We start from the raw sequence: 15,383 nt of genomic DNA, 5'->3' as shown, positions 1-15,383 counted from the left end.
ACCAAAATTTGAAAATTAGATTTTTGGGGGCCACACCCAATCAACATTGAATTGCTTATACTGGTGTTTTTAAACATGTTATAATATAGACTCCGTTGTAACATATTGCAATAGGTCATTTAATCCGGAATATGATCTGAAAAGATGGTGCGAAACGGATTTAAAATGACGAAGTTATCAAGCAATTTGTATATCTCGTTAGCAAAATTGATTGTGTAATCACTAATCAATAATTCCCAAGTACGGCACCGTAATTGGGCTCTCTACATGATTCCCATAATAAATAATGCGGATCTAGCCTCGACCCAATTACCTGATCACACGTAATGAACAAACTCGTTATTCTTTATATCTCGGTCATCTGAGAAGCTAGAACTCTCATTTTTTCAGGACAAACGTAATTTAAATGGCCAAACACTATTCAATAAAATTTGGCTTGATCCGACTATCCAAACTATCAAATAAATGCAAAAAAGAACCTTCATTTGAAAAAAAATGAACACGAATATTTTTCGATTCGACAAATTCCTCGAACCAGTGGTGGTAGTAAGTCATACCAGAAAGAATTATTTCAATTGGGCACTCAGTGATTGAGCTATTAAGGCCAACATATGGGTACTGACTTTTGGCCCACCCTGTATATTATTATTATGTGAAGTGATTTTGGTTAGACCGTTTTGTTTGGCATCGAAACCGTAAATGAGTATGCCACGTGAGCAAAATTAATTTTAGAGCCACCCACTGCTCACGTTGAAGGATAATTCCTTTAATTTCTAGGTCGTATTTTGAATGCATTTTTGCTATTATTAATTATTTAATAACTATTCAACTAGTAGAATTCGAATTATAAACGTAATCGAAGTTGATTACATTTTTGTCAACGGTTTGATAAACATTGATAGAAAGCTGATTGCTGAAGAGTGTGAAAATAAAACATCGTCTTTATAATGAAGAGCTGAATATTTAATTAACAATTACCAATAATATTTACATTAAAATTCAAAAGTAAACAAATCTATTAGTCTTGTATCAGAACAAAACAGCAGAAAGTTTGAAAGTATCAGAGCAATATTTAATATTTTTAACATAATGTAGTTTTTATGAAATAAATAAGAAATAAACAATTGTCCCGTTGTAACAATTCTTAGCAATCATGAACTACTTTCAATATGTTGAGTATCTTCCTATCTATTAATAGCACTACGTAGTATGAACATCCCAATCACAATACATATGATATATACACATTACCCAGCAGAATAAGTACTAGGCACAAAAACTTGATGAAAGTAAATCAATCCCGAAGTTTTGCTCATATTTTTAGAGCCACTCTGACCAGGTTGATTTGAAATAGGGCCAAAGCGTGTTATTTTTGTGGCTGCTCATCGGTCTTTAGCAATAGAGCAAAATTGCATTGACCGTGGGATAAACTTAAAGCGATCTCGTTAAATCAGTATTTAAATCAATATTTTTAGAAACCTTTTTTCTGTAACAGAATCTCTTAAGATTCGAAAAACAAGTTATGTTGAACTTATTAGATGAAAAATAATTCGTTGAAATTAAATCCTGTTAAAATAAATGATAATTAATCGCCTCACATCATTGGTCGGCGATACTTAACACGTTTACGAGTCTTAACAAAGTCTTAACAAAGTGTCCCACATAAAGCAGACGAATTGGCACATCTTGAAGCTCGGTAGCCTCAGGAGGACAGCTACAGCTAGTTACCATTAACCATGAATTCAATTTAAGTTGCTATATATAATGGTACATGAACCCAACATATCAGTGTCTCAATTTGATAGATATGTCTCCGAAGTAAGTTTCCTCGTCTTGGCTCGTGTGGATGTGGTTGAATTTCTTCAGCACTGGAGGAATGTCTTAATGTCAGCAATGAAAATATGTAAAAACAAATTCACAGCATCAAGTTGATAGTTCTAAAGAAATCCGTTAACAAGTTAAGTTAGGTTCGGTTATAAAAGACGTGTGAATTTACCCAGCAATTGATAGAATGCGAGAGCCGCAGTTTTCCTCGTGTGAGTCCGGGGTACCAACTTCTCAAAGGTGATCGAATCTTCGTTTTCAGAGAATTTTCGTTTCACAAACCTAAATAAGAGGGTCAATACACATTACAGTGGGAGACAACTGACAGTCAAACACTTGAGACGGTATGTAAACATTCGATAATCGATTTATCTTAACGCGCTCTACACGCACGACATGACATAACAATGGAAAACATAGCGCGCGCAGCGGGTATTTATGTTGCGCTAATTGGTTGAAATGTACTTTGTAAATCATTTTGCTAGATTTTATTCCCGCCAAAATAGTGCAGTAGATGAATCCATAAATTTGGAACATGGGTACATCGCAGTATTGGCCGTATTTGAGTGCTCGGGAGGCTCAGTTCGGTTTTCTAAGATGGATATAGCCGTAAGCTATGCCTAGGAGCCATCAAAAGTCGCATAAAATTACCCATGGAATGACCAGAAATGAACGAAAATGAACATTCTTCTCAAAGTGCTCCGAATGGTTTAAAATGGGTCGGAAAGTGTTAACATTGGACCTAGGACCACTCAAACCAAGTTTGGGAATCACTGCATGTCTACAACCGATGTTACCTATGTTCCAAAATGTTCCAATTTTGGGACAATAATCCTCCTGAGAATCCAGATTTTTGGAACATGGGCACATCGAAGTATTGGCTGTATTTAAGTGCTGGGAAGCCTCAATTCGGTTTTCTAAGATGGATATAGGTAAAAACTAGGCCTAAGAGCCATCAAAACTCAAATAACATTACCCAGGTTCATGGAATGAACGAAAATGAACAAAAATGAATATTGTCCTAAAAATGCTCAGAACGGTTTAAAATTGGTCGGAAAGTGTTTATATTGGTCCTGCGACCACTCAAACCAAGTTTGGGAATCACTGCATGTCTAGAACCGATGTGACCTATGTTCCAAAATGTTCCAATTTTGGGACAATAATCCTCCTGAGAATCCAGATTTTTGGAACATGGGCACATCGAAGTATTGGCTGTATTTAAGTGCTGGGAAGCCTCAATTCGGTTTTCTAAGATGGATATAGGTAAAAACTAGGCCTAAGAGCCATCAAAACTCAAATAACATTACCCAGGTTCATGGAATGAACGAAAATGAACAAAAATGAATATTGTCCTAAAAATGCTCAGAACGGTTTAAAATTGGTCGGAAAGTGTTTATATTGGTCCTATGACCACTCAAACCAAGTTTGGGAATCACTGCATGTCTAGAACCGATGTTACCTATGTTCCAAAATGTTCCAATTTTGGGACAATAATCCTCCTGAGAATCCAGATTTTTGGAACATGGGCACATCGAAGTATTGGCTGTATTTAAGTGCTGGGAAGCCTCAATTCGGTTTTCTAAGATGGATATAGGTAAAAACTAGGCCTAAGAGCCATCAAAACTCAAATAACATTACGCAGGTTCATGGAATGAACGAAAATGAACAAAAATGAATATTGTCCTTAAAATACTCAGAACGGTTAAAAATTGGTCGGAAATTGTTTATATTGGTCCTGGGACCACTCAAACCAAGTTTGGGAATCACTGCATGTCTAGAACCGATGTTACCTATGTTCCAAAATGTTCCAATTTTGGGACAATAATCCTCCTGAGAATCCAGATTTTTGGAACATGGGCACATCGAAGTATTGGCTGTATTTAAGTGCTGGGAAGCCTCAATTCGGTTTTCTAAGATGGATATAGGTAAAGACTAGGCCTAAGAGCCATCAAAACTCAAATAACATTACCCAGGTTCATGGAATGAACGAAAATGAACAAAAATGAATATTGTCCTAAAAATGCTCAGAACGGTTTAAAATTGGTCGGAAAGTGTTTATATTGGTCCTGGGACCACTCAAACCAAGTTTGGGAATCACTGCATGTCTAGAACCGATGTTACCTATGTTCCAAAATGTTCCAATTTTGGGACAATAATCCTCCTGAGAATCCAGATTTTTGGAACATGGGCACATCGAAGTATTGGCTGTATTTAAGTGCTGGGAAGCCTCAATTCGGTTTTCTAAGATGGATATAGGTAAAAACTAGGCCTAAGAGCCATCAAAACTCAAATAACATTACCCAGGTTCATGGAATGAACGAAAATGAACAAAAATGAATATTGTCCTAAAAATGCTCAGAACGGTTTAAAATTGGTCGGAAAGTGTTTATATTGGTCCTGGGACCACTCAAACCAAGTTTGGGAATCACTGCATGTCTAGAACCGATGTTACCTATGTTCCAAAATTTTCCAATTTTGGGACAATAATCCTCCTGAGAATCCAGATTTTTGGAACATGGGCACATCGAAGTATTGGCTGTATTTAAGTGCTGGGAAGCCTCAATTCGAATTTTCTAAGATGGATATAGGTAAAAACTAGGCCTAAGAGCCATCAAAACTCAAATAACATTACCCAGGTTCATGTAATGAACGAAAATGAACAAAAATGAATATTGTCCTAAAAATGCTCAGAACGGTTTAAAATTGGTCGGAAAGTGTTTATATTGGTCCTAGGACCACTCAAACCAAGTTTGGGAATCACTGCATGTCTAGAACCGATGTTACCTATGTTCCAAAATGTTCCAATTTTGGGACAACAATCCTCCTGAGAATCCAGATTTTTGGAACATGGGCACATCGAAGTATTGGCTGTATTTAAGTGCTGGGAAGCATTTATATCAAAATATTGGAGGATTATTAAAACAAAAATATTTGCCCAATAAAATAATTTCTGTTTAATTGTACATAATTCTGAATGCAACTTTAAGACCCTGTTGGACGACAATATTGACTCTTTGCCACCATTTTTTAACCATTCTGAGTGCTTTGAGGAAAATTTTCATGTTCGTTGTTCATTCCATAAACTTGGGTAATATTATTCGACTTTTGATGGCTCCTCTATAAGGCCTAGTTTTTTATATCCATCTTAGAAAACCGAATTGAGGCTTCCCAGCACTTCGATGTCCCCATGTTCCAAAAATCTGGATTCTCAGGAGGATTATTGTGACAACATTGGTAACATCGGGTCTAGACATGAAGTGATTCCCAAACTTTCCGACCAATTTTAAACCGTTCTGAGCATTTTTAGGACAATATTCATTTTTTGTTCATTTTCGTTCATTCCATGAACCTGGGTAATGTTATTTGAGTTTTGATGGCTCTTAGGCTTAGTTTTTACCTATATCCATCTTAGAAAACCGAATTGAGGCTTCCCAGCACTTAAATACAGCCAATACTTCGATGTGCCCATGTTCCAAAAATCTGGATTCTCAGGAGGATTATTGTCCCAAAATTGGAACATTTTGGAACATTGGTAACATCGGTTCTAGACATGCAGTGATTCCCAAACTTGCTTTGGGTGGTCCTAGGACCAATATAAACACTTTCCGACCAATTTTAAACCGTTCTGAGCATTTTAAGGACAATATTCATTTTTGTTCATTTTCGTTCATTCCATGAACCTGGGTAATGTTATTTGAGTTTTGATGGCTCTTAGGCCTAATTTTTACCTATATCCATCTTAGAAAACCGAATTGAGGCTTCCCAGCACTTAAATACAGCCAATACTTCGATGTGCCCATGTTCCAAAAATCTGGATTCTCAGGAGGATTATTGTCCCAAAATTGGAACATTTTGGAACATAGGTAACATCGGTTCTAGACATGCAGTGATTCCCAAACTTGGTTTGAGTGGTCATAGGACCAATATAAACACTTTCCGACCAATTTTAAACCGTTCTGAGCATTTTTAGGACAATATTCATTTTTGTTCATTTTCGTTCATTACATGAACCTGTGTAATGTTATCTGAGTTTTGATGGCTCTTAGGCCTAGTTTTTACCTATATCCATCTAGAAAACCGAATTGAGGCTTCCCAGCACTTAAATACAGCCAATACTTCGATGTGCCCATGTTCCAAAAATCTGGATTCTCAGGAGGATTATTGTCCCAAAATTGGAACATTTTGGAACATAGGTCACATCGGTTCTAGACATGCAGTGATTCCCAAACTTGGTTTGAGTGGTCATAGGACCAATATAAACACTTTTCGACCAATTTTAAACCGTTCTGAGCATTTTTAGGACAATATTCATTTTTGTTCATTTTCGTTCATTCCATGAACCTGGGTAATGTTATTTGAGTTTTGATGGCTCTTAGGCCTAGTCTTTACCTATATCCATCTTAGAAAACCGAATTGAGGCTTCCCAGCACTTAAATACAGCCAATACTTCGATGTGCCCATGTTCCAAAAATCTGGATTCTCAGGAGGATTATTGTCCCAAAATTGGAACATTTTGGAACATAGGTCACATCGGTTCTAGACATGCAGTGATTCCCAAACTTGGTTTGAGTGGTCATAGGACCAATATAAACACTTTCCGACCAATTTTAAACCGTTCTGAGCATTTTTAGGACAATATTCATTTTTGTTCATTTTCGTTCATTCCATGAACCTGGGTAATGTTATTTGAGTTTTGATGGCTCTTAGGCCTAGTCTTTACCTATATCCATCTTAGAAAACCGAATTGAGGCTTCCCAGCACTTAAATACAGCCAATACTTCGATGTGCCCATGTTCCAAAAATCTGGATTCTCAGGAGGATTATTGTCCCAAAATTGGAACATTTTGGAACATAGGTCACATCGGTTCTAGACATGCAGTGATTCCCAAACTTGGTTTGAGTGGTCATAGGACCAATATAAACACTTTCCGACCAATTTTAAACCGTTCTGAGCATTTTTAGGACAATATTCATTTTTGTTCATTTTCGTTCATTCCATGAACCTGGGTAATGTTATTTGAGTTTTGATGGCTCTTAGGCCTAGTCTTTACCTATATCCATCTTAGAAAACCGAATTGAGGCTTCCCAGCACTTAAATACAGCCAATACTTCGATGTGCCCATGTTCCAAAAATCTGGATTCTCAGGAGGATTATTGTCCCAAAATTGGAACATTTTGGAACATAGGTAACATCGGTTCTAGACATGCAGTGATTCCCAAACTTGGTTTGAGTGGTCATAGGACCAATATAAACACTTTCCGACCAATTTTAAACCGTTCTGAGCATTTTTAGGACAATATTCATTTTTGTTCATTTTCGTTCATTCCATGAACCTGGGTAATGTTATTTGAGTTTTGATGGCTCTTAGGCCTAGTTTTTACCTATATCCATCATTTACAATTATTTTTGGCACTATTTAGAGCTTATTAGGGCAAATAAATGCATGGGACACTTTTGGGACAATTTTGGGACATGTTCCAAAAATGTTCCAAAAATGTTCCAAAAATCTGGATTCATCAACTCAAATAGTGCATACCACTTTGCACACCTCAGATGATTACAAAGTTAATTGTTATCGGGCAGGACCGGGCAGGTTGAGCCATTAGATCATTTATCGTCAAGCAAAAAATTGAAACAAGCCACGCACAAGAAAAATGATAATAAACTGTCTGCATCACTTACCCGTAAAACTTCTGGCTTTCTCGGTCTGGAAAATATTGGAAAGTGGACATGTTTTCACCGGCAATGGTCTCCTCCTGAGGAACGCCCGACAATCTCTCGATAAGAGGTGTTTTTGGTTTTTCGGGGCTCAAAGCCCGCATTTCGACCTCTCTTACTGGAGTTAAGCCTCCTTCGGTCATCTGAAAGGAGTACAATGATAGATTTTATTGATTTTCACACACAATTCACATAAGTTTCAAAACTTGCTAACAATTATGACACCCTCCTGATCCTCCACTTAAGACTTATAGCCAAATCTATTCTCAATTACTTATTCAAGACTACAAACCTCGATATTATCGGTCTGTTGACCGAACATAGTTGAAGAATCCTGGAAGATATCCGAGCTCATATCGGGAAGATCAGAGAGCTGAGGCAAATCCGGTTGCGGTAGGTCACTCAGATTACCCTGGATTGTGGGCTCCTGGAATATTATTAAGTAAATTCCTGGGATATTATTTTTAAATGTATCTAAAAAAAGTGTTTTAGGGCTGTTATCAAAAGTTATTCAATAACAGTTATTATACTGTTATCTTAACCAGGATGCCACAGATAAGTTCACTTTAAAAGAATTTGCCTCAGGGGTGACTTACTGATAGTCATGAACAGATAAAATGCTATCTTGGAATGTAAGGAGATAAGTGTGAAGTATTTTGATTATCATTGTTTTAGAGCAACAAGAGGAACATATTTGTATGGTTTATCGACTGCTAATAAACTGTTCAGGATGTGGTAAAAATTTGTTTAAACACGTGACAGCGATTAACCAATCAGCTACTCAATTAAAGTCAACCGTACAAATAAACTAGCTCCACTTTTATAAAGAAATACATCAGTAAACCAACCTCCATAATGGGCAGTAGCTCCTGAGGATCAAGTTGTATCTCACTCTCCTCAAAGTTTTCAAGCTGCTGGATGGGCGATAACATGGGACCCACCATTCCGCTTCCTGAAACATTACATGTAACTTACATAAACATAACTTAAATACCTTACATAAATTACGTAATAGTACCACTCTCATTGCATCATTTTCTTATTATGACCAAAGCGTAAAACGGTAAAGTTAGTCAATGATTAAATTGTTTAAGATAACAATCACTAACCTCGTTGGGGTTTGAGGACAGTACTGGTTCTGAAGCCTGCAGCTGTGAAGGCATCCGAGTCTCTCGATACATTTCCTGAAACAATTAGTCAATTAGTTAACTATCCATTTTCTAAATTTGATTTTGTATAAGGTTACCGGTAGTTCTAAGCCCTATGGTATATTACTTATACGGCCTAACGGCCGGCTATGCAGAAATTCCAGGTTTCATTTTAAACAAAAATTCCCTAACAACAATTTTCATTTTTAACCAAAAATTCCCTTCATTAAAAGATAATTATCGATCGGATAGTTACCGAGGAAAACCAGTAACCGTGGAATATTTGGTCGAGCGAGTGAAATATTATGGTATTTGTACGGTGAGCTTGATAGGCGAACCAAACAAATAGGGGTAGAATTACTTGGCGACTCAACGATTGTTTGTGACATATTTTCGATTAATTCTGGCCAAATTAATGAGCACAGCAGTAGCACTACAGCAAGACTCTACCTGTTAATATCTTAAGTCAGTGGTTATATCTGCCAGAGAGCGAGCAATCCTGTTACAAAATTTGAAGATTTGAATTAACCAAAAGAAAATTCAGTTTATCTAAGTCTAAGTACTTCCCCAAGCTTATTGCAAGTTCTGTGCCACTATTAACTGTCATGTCAACTGCCTTTAATTTCCTGTCCTGTGACCTGTCCCACATTGCTACTCCAGACGACACCAGCTAACGAGTTTTGAATTTATTTGACTGGAGGCGGGGAATAAAACTTATTTTTTGACAGGCTCCAATACTTATTATAATCTATTCCTTAGAGCGCTAGTAGAATTCATTATATAAGTTATTCCCAAGAATCCTGGCATTTATTGAAGCTCTTACCCGTGCTGTCAAGTCTCGTCAAATCACCCTGAGAAAATTATATAATTAGTAAATAATAAAATTAATCAGATGATTTAATTGCTACTAAAATACGAATGGATTATATTTGGAATATTGAGCTGCGTTTAGCGCTAAAAACAGTCATTTTACAATGGCTAACAAAAAAGAGGATCAATTGAAATACAAACCTCAAACTCGCTGATGTCCTGCAAGGTGCTATTTCCTCCGAACCTGGCAATTTCCACGTCTGATAGGACAGAAGATCGTGGTCGTTTCCTTGAAGTCTCTCCCGTAATGTCAATGTTTTCGGCATCTGCCGTATCCCCTTGTACAATGGGTTGGGACATGTCGGCACTGAAAATTGTTATGTTACTTTTAAAGTTTTAAGTTTCTGGACGTTTTTAAAATCGTTAATACACACAAAAAAAGCTATAATTAGCTATTCCTCTTATCTTAACAGAGAGGAATGGTAATGTCGATATCAAATTCTTCAAACAAAATCAGGATCAATTTATCCTTTTAAACGCTAAAAATATTTCGTACAACACTATTATTTTGGAAATATTGCGCGATACCAATCATTTAACTCGGCCCGTAACGTCATTTAGATGAAAGCCGATCAAATCCCGTCGATATATTCCCTACAAAATGCTTCTCATAAACACATTACAGTTGATGTCTCGCCGAAAAAGTTTTCCGGTAGCGACTACTATACCGGAAAACTGTTAAACTTTCAAGATAAGTTAGCGTATGAGCTTCAAGGAGATAAGATTCAACATAATATCCTACGTATAATATTACTGGCTCTGTAGTTTGGTGAACGCTTCTCAGACGCTCAGTTGATAGTTAAAAGGTGTATTTTGAGTCAGGTTATTAAGCTATGGAAGATGTTTATCCTCGTGAGCATCCAACATGTTATTCAGATAACGGGGGGGGGGGGGGGGGGGGGGGGGGGGGGGGGGATCAAGTGCCGGACATCACGTTGGTGGGTGGGTCATTTTTTCTCCCAAAAACACAGTTAGTACATGGTACTAACTGGTGGGTCTACTGCCCATTTTCCAGAAAAACAGTTAGTACATGGTACTAAAGGGGGTTCTAACCCCAAAACATAGGAGCAGATTTCGTTTTGAGGTGAACTTTTAAGTTCCCGAGAAATTTTCTTAAGTTTGCTTTTTTTTCCTCCTCGGGCACATTCGTAACCTACGGGCCAGGTAAACCTAAACTACATATTGACCGTTATGTACGTCGGTATCTGTTGAGGAGCCAAATCATCTGAAAAGCCCTAAACCTATATTTTGCTCAGGCACGTAGCCAGGATTTTTCTTTGGGGGGGGGGGGGGGGGCTGTCGGCGAGCGAAGCTGCAAGCTGTGGCAGGGGTCTGGGGGCGCGGCCCCCAGCGGGGTCCAGGTAAGGGGCGGACCCCATTGGCGGGGGCTAGGGGGGCGCAGCCCCCCGGAAAAATTTTGCGAAATAGGGTGTTTTAGGCTAAATTGAAAGTTTAATGAATTTACAAAAATGTATAGTTTGGCATAATCATTGCCTACAATCCTGACCTGAGTAATTTACCCCTTTGAGACTTTATATTGGGTTGAAAATTGAGTTTATCGAGAGGAAGTGAAAAATCTCTGGTTCAAATTTGGATTTGAAGCCATGTTTAATTTTTTCTGTTGAGGTCAATTTTTTGCGCAGAAAGCGTCCGATTTTAGGGGAAAAAATTTATGTTTGCTTTTAATTTTTATGGTGCCGACGGCACCTGAAATCGACGAAATCTGCAGGGGTGCCCCAAAAAAACCCATTTTACCTCAAATTTCAATTTTGGGAATGGGTTTTGAGGTTTTTTTAAAGTTTTTTTTTGGGTTTTTTTTTATTTTTGAAATTTTGTAAATTTCTGTGTGGGTATCTTATTCTATATACCAAAAAACAGTTAGTAGCACGATTTTTCGACAGTTAGTACCGCAAAAGGCGGCAAAAGGGGTGGGTGTCTTACGTATTATCCAAAAAAACAGTTAGTACCGCAAAGGAGGTGGGTGTGTCTAGTGAAAAATATCCAAAACTACACTTAGTCGACGTGATGTAAGACACTTGGAACCCGATCTCCCCCCCCCCCCCCCCCCCCCCCGAGATAACCAACTCACTCTATTTCTAGCTGACGTTCCAACATCTCGGTAAGATCATGATCGCCAGTATGAGCACATCGCCCCCAGAGCTTCATTAGTTCTGGTACTTTCTTAAGGTAACTCCGGTGTGGCTCGTTGAACAGCTCTTCTGGAGTGGGTCTTATCTGAGGAGGAGATAATTATGAATAAGAGTTAATTAATAATTAAGGTAATTATAATTAATAATTAAGGTTATAATTAATGATTAAGATAAAGATTAGGATAATAGTAGTATCGGACATTAAAACGTTGATGTGTTTATTGACTGCGCATAGATGGATTTCTGAATAATATGTTTAAAAGTTAGATAACACCCCAATCTGCTACATTTAAATTCTATTGATTGGTAAATTATTGGTTTCAATAGTTTAAGTTACGTATATAAACAAGAGAAACGCCATTTTCGGACGTGAGGAGAGTTAGGACTCCTCCAACTATATTATGATAGTTATTAGTTTATATTATACACTATGTATAGGGATTATAAAAACTTAATTAAATATGAGGTTTTTTGGCGAAACAGTGGTTCAAAGGGGAATTTTAAGACAAGTTATTTAAGCTATCAAACTTATTGCATTCTTGATAACTGACAAGTGAAGGTCTTGCCCTAGAATGCCGCCACAAACGAAAATTACTTCCTCAATCATTTACATACGACCTTTGCTCAAGTCAAGTTTATTCTATAAATAGACTTGTGGTCGTGGTATGCAAATGATTGATCGTCATCTACCAAGAATCCAACAGTGATTATCACCTGCCAGCCAAGTATTTACATCTGCTTGGGTGGCTGGCGGACATAATTATTACTTACTTTTTAACGACCTACTGTTACTTTACTGAAGATTGTAATTAAAATATTGATGGCATTCCGGAAACTTCCGACTGCGATGTAATCTCAGCTGCTTAAATTATTTCCTCGAACTGTTTCCTTACAAAATGAGACGATTTGTCGCAATTCAATTAATCCTATAACTAATATTATGCAAACTGTAAGAGTTGACAAGAATCTTATAAAATATCAATGGTTACAAATCCTTCGCTTATAAAATAAGACCCTTGTAATTGTCCCAAATATGCACTCTAGTGCATTTTAACAATGGTACTCTTAATTAACAATGATCTTAAATGCACTTCTATGCGGCACCGGGCAGTGTCTCCGCCGCGCGGCACTCTTGTGTCCCACTTCAAGGTCCATATTTATGTTTTACCTTTTTTCAATTTACTTATATATAATTACATATTATGTACAAATATTGAATGTATTAACTGTACATATAATGCAATTCCAAGGGGAAAAGTTTCAAGTGACAGCTTTCCAATTAACCGCACAATTCCCATTATCAAGGACCCACGACCCACACCCCTCAGCAGTAAACACCCACATAAATATCTAATTGATATATTATCGAGAAACGAACCTTGTGGACCAGAACAGGATCAGTGCAAAGGGCTTGTCGAGAATTCTTCATAAACTTCTTCATTTCCTTGACAGATAACTGGTTCTTCTTATCGACTACTAGCTGTCTCTTTCGCTTCCTCTTTGTGGGTGCGTCTTTTGGAGTTGCAAGTTGGGGGAGGATAAATGAATTCGTTGCGTCAAATGCCTGAAAGTTTTGTCGGTAAGCTATGATGATTGTAGGTCAAGCCCTCAGCTAGATCTTGAGAATGCTACTAGTTGAGTGGCTGGACACTATCATTCATTCCTAAGTTACCAATCGAATCATGATCTATCAACTCAAGAGAGCGAATAAAATTACAAGTATGAAGTAATATAAGAAAAAACTTAAAAAACCCCCACAGCTTTCCTCACCTTTTCTTGAGCTAATCTTAGAGGTTTCTTCGTGGCTCTCTGTGACCGTCTGATTGCGTTAGGATCCCTATTTTCTTTATCTGGGTCCTCCTCGACCAACGTTTCGTCGTTACCTTTACCTGCATTCTCTAGGTTGTCAATATTTCCAGCATTTTCGATGTTCTCAACATTCTCAGTACGCTCAATACTGATAGGGGGAAGACTGGACTGATCCAAGTTTTCCTTAACCGAGGCATCCAAGAGTGGCGCCTGATTTTCTTTGTTTGTCTCGTCAAAATGAAGGGAAACTGGTGGTTCATTTTCTTTGTTCATCTCATTTAGGATCGGATCTGTCTGGATACCTAAATACAACATTTCAAAAAGGAGAACCATTATTTGATTTCATAACCATTTGATAACATAGCTTGTTTTATTTATTTAAATATGTATATGATAATAGTATTTATATATTATGCAGATTTCATATTGATATCTTATTATTCACAATTCATGGACTTAGGTTACATTAAAACTATGATAATTATCAATTATAATTTATAATGATTAATAATATACTAACGAGAGGAGAGCTCTTTAAGGATCATATCTCCGATATCAGCCTGGGGTGGTTCCATCGCTCTAGTGCTGTCGTCTTGACCAAACATAGTTGAATCAGTTGCTCCTAGGAAGATGAAAGGATTACTACTACAGCTGTTAGAATTATTGATGTAAAAACAAATTAGTAAAAATTCATTAATTTGTTCATTGATTAATTTGATTATCAATCTATTTATTTGATATTTTATTTTATTTGTTTATTCATTTGTTCATTTAGTTGTTTATTTATTTGTATATAATACATTTACTGTTTTTTATTCACTTATTTAAAAATCTATTATTTATTTATCAATTATCCATATCAATCCATCTATTTATTTATCTATTAGATTATTCAAAATTACTTAGAATAAGATTAGATGTGTGTTACAACTGACCTAATTAATTAACAAATTAAGGTATGCTATCAATTGTCAGGATGGGGCAGTAAAAAATTGTCTGAGACCTCTCCAACATACGACACAATTTAAAAACTCAAAAATCTAGCAAAGCTAAAATGTTAACGTTTCTCTCGGAGGACCGACAAATATCGCACAACTTGATCAGTGACTGACGCAGATAGCCGTTTAAAATGAACCACAAAATGCAACTCATTTTGAGGGAGCCTCATATTTTTGTGACAAATTAGGGCGCACTGTCGCGTCGTAGGCAACTATTTAACCAGCTCATTTGAGCATCTTAGCATCTAATACTAAGATATATTGCGCTATTTAAGTTGCATTACTGCACTTCGTTGGTTTATTTTACTAACGTCAATGAATTGAAGTAAATTAGTACGGACAAAAATATAATTTTAAAACTAAAAGTTGAATCCGAAAAATTTAGCAACCGTCAGAATTTGATAGAAAGTCTGGAGATTATGCTCTAACGAGAGAGCTAGAGAGAGAGCTTTAAAGGACCAGTTAACTCAAAAAAAGTTATCCTCATATTTTGATAGATTGTGACAAATAGCAAACTAAGCAACGAGTCGAAATTCCTAAATCTCTAACTGCTCTCTAACGCGTGTAAATAGCGTTTGTATTATTTTGGCGATGACGTCATAAAGTCCCTTGCACGCGCAGAGGAGCTCGTGAGACTGTGTTTTACAGGTAGAAAATGGACATAATACACTGTTTCTTCCCCAAATAACTCGAAAAGTAAGTATTTTAGGGTACATGTTGCATTATAAGTTGTATATAATAAACATAGCCATTCTGAACAATTTGCACTCATTCAAAAATTTTTAGGGCCTTCATAGCCCAATTTACCAGATACCCATATTTTTGCATGATTTCTGGAACCGAAAAAAAAATGTCTCAGACCGTT

General features: G+C 36.9%; 1 protein-coding gene across 1 annotated transcript in view; it reads right to left on the bottom strand.

The window, feature by feature from the left end:
• Positions 1-941: 941 nt before the first annotated feature.
• LOC134821875 (uncharacterized) overlaps positions 942-15,383 on the bottom strand; it is a 35,364-nt gene continuing 20,922 nt past the window's right edge. Inside the window, exons 9-20 of the mRNA XM_063832685.1 lie at positions 14,041-14,142; positions 13,482-13,822; positions 13,090-13,275; positions 11,651-11,796; positions 9,703-9,868; positions 9,515-9,542; positions 8,653-8,727; positions 8,392-8,495; positions 7,836-7,970; positions 7,508-7,686; positions 1,997-2,106; positions 942-1,868 (exon numbers count right to left, since the gene is read on the bottom strand). Of these exons, the coding sequence (XP_063688755.1) occupies positions 1,786-1,868; positions 1,997-2,106; positions 7,508-7,686; positions 7,836-7,970; positions 8,392-8,495; positions 8,653-8,727; positions 9,515-9,542; positions 9,703-9,868; positions 11,651-11,796; positions 13,090-13,275; positions 13,482-13,822; positions 14,041-14,142 (1,655 nt within the window). The 3' untranslated portion in view covers positions 942-1,785. The remainder of the gene's footprint in view (positions 1,869-1,996; positions 2,107-7,507; positions 7,687-7,835; positions 7,971-8,391; positions 8,496-8,652; positions 8,728-9,514; positions 9,543-9,702; positions 9,869-11,650; positions 11,797-13,089; positions 13,276-13,481; positions 13,823-14,040; positions 14,143-15,383) is intronic.

The sequence above is a fragment of the Bolinopsis microptera genome, chromosome 10 (genome assembly GCF_026151205.1).
Source record: "Bolinopsis microptera isolate Bmic1 chromosome 10, MBARI_Bmic_1.0, whole genome shotgun sequence".
Taxonomy (NCBI): Eukaryota; Metazoa; Ctenophora; class Tentaculata; order Lobata; family Bolinopsidae; genus Bolinopsis; species Bolinopsis microptera.
Note: the sequence above shows the minus strand (reverse complement) of the source record. Positions and strands in the feature narration are given on the sequence as shown.